General features: G+C 38.9%; 1 protein-coding gene across 2 annotated transcripts in view; it reads right to left on the bottom strand.

Annotated features, from left to right (window-relative positions):
* The window catches only part of arrdc3a (arrestin domain containing 3a), a 17,640-nt gene extending 7,881 nt beyond the window's left edge, over window positions 1-9,759 (bottom strand). The window contains exons 1-5 of one of the 2 annotated variants that reach the window (XM_061897493.1): window positions 9,233-9,759; window positions 5,054-5,201; window positions 4,829-4,976; window positions 4,591-4,693; window positions 443-699 (exon numbers count right to left, since the gene is read on the bottom strand). In XM_061897493.1, coding sequence (XP_061753477.1) covers window positions 443-699; window positions 4,591-4,693; window positions 4,829-4,976; window positions 5,054-5,201; window positions 9,233-9,512 — 936 coding nt within the window. In that variant the 5' untranslated portion in view covers window positions 9,513-9,759. The remainder of the gene's footprint in view (window positions 1-442; window positions 700-4,590; window positions 4,694-4,828; window positions 4,977-5,053; window positions 5,202-9,232) is intronic. The other variant, XM_061897499.1, reaches the window with a different exon arrangement.
* Between the last annotated feature and the right edge of the window lie 2,034 nt (window positions 9,760-11,793).

Here is an 11,793-nt window from a genome sequence, read left to right as displayed (position 1 = left end):
TCTCTAGGACCTTAGGAATAGTCAGTTCTAGCCCCTTGTACCTTAAGCTTGATTAAATCTTGTTTCTAACACCCAAGACTAGTCAGATATTGGCTCAGCTCCCACGGACGTGGGTCAGTGGTCTGCAGGTCAGACTCTGGTGCAAGTACACCAGTGGTGGTTTTCAGGGCACACAGCTAGGAAGAAGGACCTTCCAGGCGGGTGTTGCCACAGACAATGAGATAATGCTCTTAGCATGTGGCGCTAACACCCGCTGCTCAGCCAGGGCCCACCCGGACTGGGCAAGGCTAGCTCGAGTCAGCTGGCGGAAATACGGAGGACCATGAAGGACAATAAATACAAGTTTCTGTTGGCAGTTTTTCAGTTTAGCTAAAGAAACAAAAAGACGGAAAATATACATTTTGCCCTTCATGGACTTGAAGTACGCGTATGAAGGTCTTACCATGAGGGAGTATTCCACTCGGATGATGCTGCAGTCCAGGATGGAGGGCGACACGGGCGGGATCTTGAGCATTTTGCCGCTCCAGGTCTCCGTCTTGCCCGAGGACAGGGACTCCCCTCTCAGGTTGGCCACCAGCTGCTTGACTTCCTTCATCTTCCCTTTGGCGTAGAAAGTCTGCGTCTGGTAGATGGCGGCCTTTGGCACCACCATGCGAGAGGAGCAGTTCTCGATCTCGGCAAAGATCTGAATCGACTCCCTGCAAGAGAGGATTAAAAAGATGCCGTCAGACTACTTTGGTTATGATTTGCAGTGGAACCTCGGTTTACAAACCACGGGCCGAATAAAAATAGGCTTTGATTTACCAACATTTCATTGACCCATTTTGTGCCCGGCACATCCATCTGGTCCTCATCCGGTTTAGCAAATCTTTGCTGAATCAGCACTCGCACAACAACTAGTGTGCCATTTTAGGCTTAGTCCTAGTACACCCATAGTAGCCATTTGATGGCTCAATAGGCGTCTACAAAAAGCAATGGACAAGCGATGTGTGGTTTGAAAAATTCAGGGTGTATCCACAGCGTTGTCAATAATGTTGTTACGAATTATTTTCCTATTCAAGGCTCCAAATTACTTCACATCAAACAATTTTTGGGGAAAAGTGGTGCATTATCCCACAGAAATGCAGGGGTACCAATATTTTTGGCCATGACTTTAGTTTGGAAAAAAAAGAGCAAATACACTTTGAAATATTTTTGGGGGAAAAAATTGCATATTTTGTGTCTTTGTCATATAAAAAAAACACTATTTTTGGACAAAAAAGGCATAAACAAACAAACACACACAAGTAATAATAATAATAATAATGATAACAAAAACTTATAATCCACGGCTAGATCTGAAGCTAATCTACAGATTTAAGTGTTGAAAGTAAAATTAAAACGTTTGACTTATTTTTTTAACATTTTAATGAGTTGGACTCTTTTGGAGCACCAACAATGTTAGTGTTGTTTGTCTATTGTAAAAAAAAAAAATGAATTCAAATAAATGGTGTTATGAATTATTGACCTAATTTAAGGTTTCAAATATTTCACATCAAATGTTGCACTTTGAAATGTTTTTGGGGGAAAATATTGCATATTTTGTGTTTGTCGTATAAAAAACTATGTTTTTGGACAAAATGGGCATACACAAAAAAACAAGTAATAATAATAATATAAATTTATAATCCACAGATACATCTGAGGCTGATTTAGAGACTTAAATGTTGAAAGTAAAAATGCAAATTTTGACATATTGTTTTAACACTTTAATGAGTGGGACTCTTTTGGAAAAGTGACAATGTTACTGTTGTGTGTTACTGCTTAAAAATAATGAATTTAAATAAATGGCGTTATGAATTATTGATCTAATTTAAAGTTTCAAATACTTCACATCAAATATTGCACTTTGAAATAATTTTTGGGGGAAAATATTGCATTTTGTGTGTTTGTTGTATAAAAAACTAAGTTTAAAAAAAGGCATACAAAAACAAGTAATAATAATAATAATAATAGAAACTTATAATTGACAGATACATCTGAAGCTGATTTAGAGACTTAAGTATTGAAAGTAAAAATACAAATTTTGACTTATTGTTTTAACACTTTAATGAGTGGAACTCTTTTGGAGAAGTGACAATGTTAGTGTTTGTCACAGCTCAAAAAATAATGAATTCAAAATGTTATGAATTATTGACCTAATTTAAGGTTTCAGATACTTCACATCAAATATTGCACTTTTTAAAAAATTTTGGGGGAAAATATTGCATATTTTGTGTTTGTCGTATAAAAAACTATGTTTTTGGACAAAATGGGCATAAACAAACAAACAATTAATAATAATAATAAAAACTTTTAATCCACAGATACATCTGAAGCTGATTTAGAGACTTAACTGTTGAAAGTAAAAATACAAATTTTGACATATTGTTTTAACACTTTAATGAGTGGAACTCTTTTGGAGAAGTGACAATGTTAGTGTTTGTTACAGCTCAAAAAATAATGAATTCAAAATGTTATGAATTATTGACCTAATTTAAGGTTTCAGATACTTCACATCAAATATTGCACTTTTTAAAAAAATTTGGGGGAAAATATTGCATATTTTGTGTTTGTCGTATAAAAAACTATGTTCTTGGACAAAATGGGCAGAAACAAACAAACAATTAATAATAATAATAAAAACTTTTAATCCACAGATACATCTGAAGCTGATTTAGAGACTTAACTGTTGAAAGTAAAAATACAAATTTTGACATATTGTTTTAACACTTTAATGAGTGGGACTCTTTTGGAGAAGTGACAATGTTTGTGTTTGTCACTGCTCAAAAAATAATGAATTCAAAACGTTATGAATTATTGATCTAATTTAAGGTTTCAAATACTTTACATCAAATGTTGCACTTTGAAATATTTTTTGGGGAAAATATTGCATATTTTGTATTTGTCGTATAAAAAACTATTTTTTTGGACAAAAAGGGCATAAACAAACAAACAATTAATAATAATAAAAACTTATAATCAACAGTTATATCTGAAGCTGAATTAGAGAAAGTAAAAATACAAATTTTGACTTATTTTTTAATACTTTTATGAGTGGGATTCTTTTGGAACACCAACAATTTTAGTGTTTGTCACTGCTCAAAAAATAATGACATAAGTGCTGAAAGTAAAAAATTAATGATTGGGACTCCTTTGGAGCACCAACATTTTTAGTGTTTTGTTGTTTTTTAACTGCCAATGCTAAAAAAAAATAATTCAAATAAATGGGGTTATGAATTATTGACCTAATTTAAGGTTTAAAATACTTCAGGTCAAAAATAAGTCTAACTTTTAAATTGTTGGGGGGGGGCATATTGTAATGCATATATTGTGTTTTTGCCATTAAAAGACAGGGAATAAAAAGGGGGATAAAACATGAAAAAAAGCGTTTAACTTTATATGGAAATATAGACCAGAAGTTGATCTACAGATTTACTGTAAGGGTTGAGTAAAAAAATACAAATAAACTAACTTATTTTCAAAACTTTTATGACTCCGGGACCTAACTTGAGGGTAGCTCTAAAAGGTAAAAAAATTAATTGATTTTATTGGTTTTGAAAATGAAAAATATAAAAGTACATGCTTTATATCTCCAGTGTGTGGCCCTTTAGTGGAATAAGTTTAAACTTTCGGTGAAAGCTGCAACTCTTTTTTTAATATTTACATTGTTTCGTGTGGAGAAATGTGCTTCAATATACAACCTTTTCTATTTTCCAAACCCAAAACCAGTGAAGTTGACACGTTGTAAATAAAAACAGAATACAATGATTTGCAAATCCTTTTCAACTTCTATTGAATAGACTGCAAAGACAAGATATTTAATGTTTGAACTGAGAAACCTATTTTTTTTTGCAAATAATCATTAACTTGGAATTGAATGGCAGCGACACATTGCCAAAAAAGTAGGCACATGGGCATTTTTACCACTGTGTCACATGGCCTTTCCTTTTAACAACACTCAGTAAACCTTTGGGAACTGAGGAGACCAATTTTTGAAGATTTTCAGGTGGAATTCTTTCCCATTCTTGCTTGATGTACAGCTTAAGTTGTTCAACGGTCTTAGTTGTGTTATTTTATGCTACATATTGGGCCACACATTTAAAATGGGAGACAGTTCTGGACTACAAGCAGACCAGTCTAGTACCTGCAGTCTTTAACTATGAAGCCACGCTGTTGAACGCGTGGCTTGGCATTGTCTTTCTGAAATAAGCATGGGCGTCCATGATAACATTGCTTGGATGGCAACATATGTTGCTCCAAAACCTGTATGTACCTTTCATGGTGCCTTCACAGATGTGTAAGTTACCCATGCCTTGGGCACTAACACACCCCCATACCATCACAGATGCTGGCTTTCAAACTTTGCGCCTATAACAATCTGGATGGTTCTTTTCCTTTTTGGTCCAGAGAACACGAGGTCCACAGTTTCCAAAAAAACAATTTCAAATGTGGACTCGTCAGAATTGCCAACTTCACTGGTTTTGTACAAACCCTGCTCAATTACTGTATGCTCATAAACCGAGGTGTGACTGTATGGAATGATTTAAAGTGTGTCAGCTGCATTCTTACCTGGGGTGTATCCTTTCCTTTCAATTTTGGCACTTAGGGAAATTGGACCTGAGGTGCAGAACCAGCAGCAAAGAGTCTTGTCCTTTGTGCCGGCCTGTGGTGACTTCAAAAGAAGTAGGAAAACAGATGGAAAATTCAGATAGAATACATGAGCATGATAGAAAACATGATAGAAAATGAGCTGCCAACGTGACTCGTGTGAAATTGGGTCAGTCAGACCTGTTGCGTCACCACTCACCAGCAGCAATGGAGTGTTGATGTCGATGTGCTCAAAGACTGTGAATTCCTTCTTGGTCTTGATTGGCAGGAGCCACGGCCTGTGGAGTTCCGCCTTGACCCAATAGCGTACGCTGCCGTGCTTCCCTTCGAAAGAGGTAGCCAAAGGTCTGCATATGGGACAAAAGGACGGTTAGAATTCACCGAGACGCCACTCTTTCGTGTCTTTTTGGGTGAAGACGCTCACGTCTGTGGAAGCTCCAGGCTGAATGCATACTCGTGTCTTCCTGAATGGATAGTGGTGAGTCCTTCCTCTGAGTTGTCGTCGTCTGAAACATAAGGCGGACACTTTTCCAAACACATGTATACCGTACCTGGATACATTATGAAGGCGTCTGAAAAGTCATACCAAACAAAAAAACAACAACAAAAAACACAGGGTGGGGAGACAAAAGAGAGTAGAATGGATTTTACTATGATATCTGTCTGTTGATCATAAACGTACTGAAAAAGGACGTTGAGAATCATGCTTATTGTGCATTGGCAGAGACTCTGCAGGGGGAAAACCGGAACGTCAGCGCTTGATTTGCGCGATAAAATATAATTTGTCAGTGACGTCATGAGGAGGCAAGCTGCTTCTGCCAGCTCAGCACTCCCTCCCTCCCTCCCTCCCCTCCTGCAAAGCAGAAGTGTGGTAAACAAGTGCAGAGCTGTCAGTCAGACGGCAGCAGCAGGAGGAGACCGGCCCAAACCGGTGTGAGCAGCCCCTACACACCCCCACCCCCTTGCATACACACACACACGCATTCATTACGCATTCAGTGTGCGACACTGAAGCCCGCACCGCTCTGCCCGTTGAAAAATACTACAGCGTTTAAGCTCAACAGCAAGTCTGGTGCTCCTATTTAGTTGACGAGAGATGGAATATTTCACTGCCAATTGTTGCTAAAGAAACCCCCGAGACATGAAGTCAGAAAAAGGCTCAACAGTATCCTGTTTCTGTAGATAAGTAATGAATCATGAAGTGAATGCATCATATATTTAATTTAGTGTTGGTACAGGTAGATGCCTTGATGTTGACAAAGGTTTACGAACACATTGCACGGCGATACGAAGGATGCGGACAATGACATCATTGCTTTTGTTACCATGGTCCCCACTTTGTTTGAACTTATGGTTAACTTTGAAGGCATTCGGTCAAATTGTGGATTTTCTTGTTGACAGAACACCTTTTTTTATGTATTTATTTATTCATTTATTTATTTTTAATATAACTAGTTCAGTGTGACCTATTTTACAATTTATTTGCACGTGTGAAACTACATTGCAAGCAAGGTGCAGCATGTACGAATGAGAAATAATAATTCCCGGTTGACACTTAAGTAACCCTCTGGGGACATTCGATTTAAATTATAAATATGTATTTTTTTAATAAATAAAACAAACATTATATGTGTATATATATACACAAATCTTTAAAAACATTCTAGGTTAATTCTTTTTTTTTGCTCAAATTTCTCAATTAACTTCAGTCCTAAAGAAAAAATATCAAACCGATAACGTTGCTTGTTTTTCTTTTTAAATGTTGACCTCTCTGAAAGCCTTTGAAATCAGATAATGTCTCGAATGAGTAAAATCAAAAGGTTACGCAAGCGTGAAAAAGGTGACAATTTCATCAAAAAGGCCTTCGGAGGCTTAAAATAAAGACCCAGTAGTGATATAAGCAAAAAAAGAAATAGCGAAAAAAAAAACATTCCAAAATGTTGAAAAATGAATGCAAGATTGTGTAGTATATAATGCAGTAACACAGTAAAAGTGTGACCTAAATACGGCAAGAATTTACTGGAAGGACCAAAAAGTCAGTCTTTGTCCCTGAGGGTTTAAAAACTTGTTTTCAGTCACCATCTGCATGAGTGATGTCATTGGCCACACATGAGCACCTCAGCCAATCACAGCGACTCAGGGGCGGAGCCTCCACCCTCAAACACGCCCAATCCAGTTTGCTGAACAGGATTGAACCGCTTTGAACAATGGGGTGGAAACTTCAGAAAAGCCACAAAGAAACCTTTTTTACCACATTAAAGTGTATATAAACAATATCTCAATAAAGCAACGGAAGTGTCGCCCCCGAAAATGCCTTTTATTGTCGTTTTTCGCAGCGACTAACCCAGCGGGGCTGTCATTCATTCTGTCACACTAGCAGGTAACCGTGACGTCATACTGACACAAACTTGACGACGATTTTCACTGTTAAAGTGATTAAAACCGCATACAGTGACATTTTTAGTTGTTTTATTATTGGTTATATGTTTGCACGTGTTAAACTACATTGCAAGCAAGGTGCAGCATGATAACTCCACGTCGACACTTAAGTAACCCTCTGGGGACATTCCATTTGAATTATAAATATGAAAATGTTAATAAATAATTAAAATAAACGTTATATACACACACACACATATAAGTATTTAAAACATTAATAATTTTTTTGCTCAAATCTCTCAATAAACTTCAGTCCTGAAGAAAATATATCAAACACAAAGTTTTGTTTGTTTAATGTCAACCACTATGAAAGCCTTTTAATCAGATGTCCATCCATCCATTTCCTACCGCTTATTCCCTTTGGGGTCACGGGTGCCCATCTCAGCTACAATCGGGCGGAAGGCGGCGTACACCCTGGACAAGTCACCACCTCATCGCAGGGCCAACACAGATAGACAACATTCACACACTAGGGCCAATTTAGTGTTGCCAATCAACCTATCCCCAGGTGCATTTCTTTGGAAATGGGAGGAAGCCGGAGTACCCGGAGGCAACCCACGCAGTCACGGGGAGGACATGCAAACTCCACACAGAAAGATCCCGAGCCCGGGATTGAACCCCCGACCTTCGTATTGTGAGGCAGACGCCCTAACCCCTCTCCCACCGTGAAATGTTTAAATATTGTGCAAGTTCTCCCACTTAAAATGAAGACAGAGGTCTGTAATTTTCATCATAGGTACACTTCAACTGTGAGAGACAGAATGGGGAAAAAAATCCAGGAATTCACATTGTAGGAATTTTAAAGAATTTATTTGTAAATTATGGTGAAAAACAAGTATTTGGTCAACCATTCAAAGCTCTCACTGATGGAAGGAGGTTTTGGCTCAAAATCTCATGATACATGGCCCCATTCATTCTTTCCTTAACACGGATCAATCGTCCTGTCCCCTTAGCAGAAAAACACCCACAAAGTATGATGATTCCACCCCCATGCTTCACAGTAGGTAAGGTGTTCTTGGGATGCAACTCACCATTCTTCTTCCCCCAAACACGACGAGTTGAATTTATACCAAAAAGTTCTATTTTGTTTTCATCTGACCACATGACATTCTCCAAATCCTCTGCTTTATCATCCATGTATCCATTTTGGTATAAACTCAACTCGTCCTGTTTGGAGGAAGAAGAATACTGAGTTGCATCTCAAGAACACCATATCTACTGTGAAGCATAGGGGTGGAAACATCATGCTTTGGGGCTGTTTTTCTGCAAACGGGACAGGACGATTGATCCGTGTTAAGGAAAGAATGAATGGGGCCATGTATTGTGAGATTTTGAGCCAAAACCTCCTTCCATCAGTGAGAGCTTTGAATGGTTGACCAAATAATTATTTTCCACCATAATTTACAAATAAATTATTCAAAATTCCTACAATGTGGATTCCTGGATTTTTTTTTCTCACATTCTGTCTCTCACAGTTGAAGTGTACCTATGATGAAAATTACAGACCTCTGTCATCATTTCAAGTGGGAGAACTTGCACAATCATTGGCTGACTAAATACTTTTTTGCCCCACTGTAAATGTATGAAATATTGTGTATTGTATAATGCAGTAACACAGTAAAAGTGTGACCTAAATACAGCAGAGAATACTGGAAGGATCAAAAAGTCAGGCCTTTGTCCCCGAGGGTTTAAAAAACTTGTTTTCAGTCACCATCTGCATGAGTGATGTCATGTGGGCCACACATGAGCACTTCAGCCAATCACAGCGACTCGGAGGCGGGGCCTCCACCCTTAAACACGCCCACTCCCAATCCAGTTTTCCGAACAGGATTGAACCGCTTTGAACAATGGGGTGGAAACTTCAGAAAAGCCACAAAGAAACCCATTTTACCACATTAACGTGTGTACAACAAATATCTCAATAAAGCGTCGGCGCGTTTACCAACCCGTTCGCCCTCGAAAATGCCTTTTATCGTCGTTTCTCGCAGAAGACTAAAACCCAGCGAGGCTGTCATTCATTCTGTCACACCAGCAGGTAACCGTGACGTCATACTGACCCAAACATGGCGACGATTTTTCACTGTTAAAGTTGTTAAAATAATTAAAAAAAAAACGTTTTTTGTTTTTTTTTTATTAACTGCAGCATTCAAAAACGCAGTCTTACCTCTTTCGTGTCCGATTAAAACGTCTTTATGGTTGAGATATTCCACCTCCTCGGTGTAGTTCTGCGTGTAGGCGGTGTTGGAGCCGGCGTTCCGAGACTCGGTCCAGCGGACTTTGGCGAAGCCCTTGGCGTGGATCTTCAGGGACTTGACGCGGATCTCGCCGGTGACTTCGACGACGACCCTCCCTGAGACGCAGTCCCCGCTGGAGAAGACGGGCACGTTGCTGTCATTCAGACAGTCGTAGCTCACCGTGAAGCTCTTCACCTTGCCGAGCACCATGATGAGGATTTTAGGGGGCTTTTAAGAAAGAAAAAAAAAAAAGGGGGCAAAAATGAAAACTACAGCATATAAAAAAAAAAAAAAAAAGTGCTGCCTCCCTGCTTGGGAGAGGAGCAGTCAGGCACGGGTGCTCCTGCGGTGCATGGAGATGCGTGAAGGCTGAATAACAGCAAAAGGATGCTGTTATCGTCCCGCCTCTCCGCCGCTCGGTCTCTCTGCTCAAAGACGAGGCAGAGCTGGAACATCAGCTCACTTTAAAGCCAGCCGAGATGTGGGGGGGAAAAACAACCCGCTGCGCATGCGCGGCCTGGCTCGCCGCCGCCCCCTCCTTCCGCCGTGTGCGGAGCAGATGACAAGTTTGCACAAACAGCTGAAGGATGACACAAAGAAGACCTGTTTTCTTTCATCTTCTAGGCCCTGTGGTTCTCAAATGGGGGTAATGCGTACCCCTGGGTTAAAAAAAAAATATTCTAAATATAGCAACAATTCAAAAATCCTATATAAATATATTTATTGACTAATACTTCAACAGAATATGAATGTAAGTTCATAAACTGTGAAAACAAATGCAACAATGCAATATTCAGTGTTGACAGCTAGATTTTTTTTGTGGACATGTTCCATAAATATCGATGTTAAAGATTTCTTTTTTTGTGAAGCAATGTTTAGAATTAAGTTCATGAAATCCAGATGGATCTCTATTAAAATCCCCAAAGTGGGCACTTTAAGTTGATGATTACTTCTATGTGTAGAAATCTTTATCAATAATTGAATCACTTGTTTATTTTTCAACAAGTTTTTAGTTATTTTTATATCTTTTTTTCCAAATAGTTCAAGAAAGACCACACCAATTGAGCAATAGTTTGCACTGTTATACAATTTAATAAATCAGAAACTGATTACATAGTGCTGTATTTTACTTCTTTATCTCTTTTTTTCCAACCAAAAATGCTTTGCTCTGATTAGGGGGGTACTTGAATTAAATAAATGTCCACAGGTGGGTACATCACTGATGTACCCCCCTGTGAAAATGTTTTTTAATTCAAGTACCCCCCTAATCAGAGCAAAGCATTTTTGGTTAAAAAAAGATGTAAATTACAGCCATACTTGCCAACCTTGAGACCTCCGATTTCGGGGGTGGGGGCGTGGTCGTGGGTGGGGGGGGGGGGCGTGGACGGGGTGTGGTTGGGGCGGGGGCGTGGTTAAGAGGGGTGGCATAATTCACCAACACGAATATTTCATATATATATATATATATATATATATATATGAAATACTTGATTTTCAGTGAATTCAAGCTATGTATATTAATTTTATTACATATATAAATAAAAGAAATAGTTGAATTTCCGACGGAACCTTTCAAATACACAGTAATAAAAACACGGTTGTTCTACTTACTGTACTGTGCTTGCTGGTTACTAAAAAACAACAACAACACTTATCTTTCACTATTTGAGTAACCTTTGTTCTGCCATTTGCGTATTGGCGAGCGATCTCCGAATCCGGGAATATCCTTCACGGATTTGTTGTAGACATCCGCAAATGAGAACGGGATTTTGCTTCTAGCTATCAGCATAGCCATCTTTGTCTCAGCATAAGATACACCATTGGGTCTCCATTTTGCGAAATGGCCCATAATACTGGGTTGTGAACGATGCTGCGCTGCGGATGCTTTGTGCTTCGCTGACCGTTCATGGCTGAATATCTGTTCGGCCGCCGTGTTCAGTGGAGAAGTTTGTTCTACAAAATTTACAGGCAGCATACCCCTTCCCCTTCGAACTCTCCTGGATAAACTGAAATTCTTCTTTCCAATCGATCTGAAACTAGCGAGCGTATTTCTTTATTTTACTCGTCGACGGTGTAATATATTGGGTTGGAGTCAATAACCAGGCAGCGTGATGAAGTTAGGTCTCTTTACTGTGGGCTTCAGAACATACTCTCTAATGCATGTTCCTTGGCTGCACTTAAATGTAGAATATATTTACATTCTATTCTATGTACAGTAGATGGCAGTATTGTCCTGTTTAAGAGGGTCACAACATTGAGTCAGGTCTGTCTGCATGGAGCTGGAGGGGGCGTGGCCTCCAGCTCCGCTTGAATTTCGGGAGATTTTCAAGAGAAAATCTGTCCTGAGAGGTTTTTGGGAGAGGCGTTGAATTTCGGGAGGCTTCCGGAAATTCCGGGAGGGTTGGCAAGTATGAATACAGCACTATGTCATCAGTTTCTGATTTAATAAATTGTATAACAGTGCAAAATATTGCTCATTTGTAGTGTTTTT

This window comes from Nerophis ophidion, linkage group LG01, assembly GCF_033978795.1.
Source record: "Nerophis ophidion isolate RoL-2023_Sa linkage group LG01, RoL_Noph_v1.0, whole genome shotgun sequence".
Taxonomy (NCBI): domain Eukaryota; kingdom Metazoa; phylum Chordata; class Actinopteri; order Syngnathiformes; family Syngnathidae; genus Nerophis; species Nerophis ophidion.
This window is presented reverse-complemented; position numbering and strand designations above follow the sequence as displayed.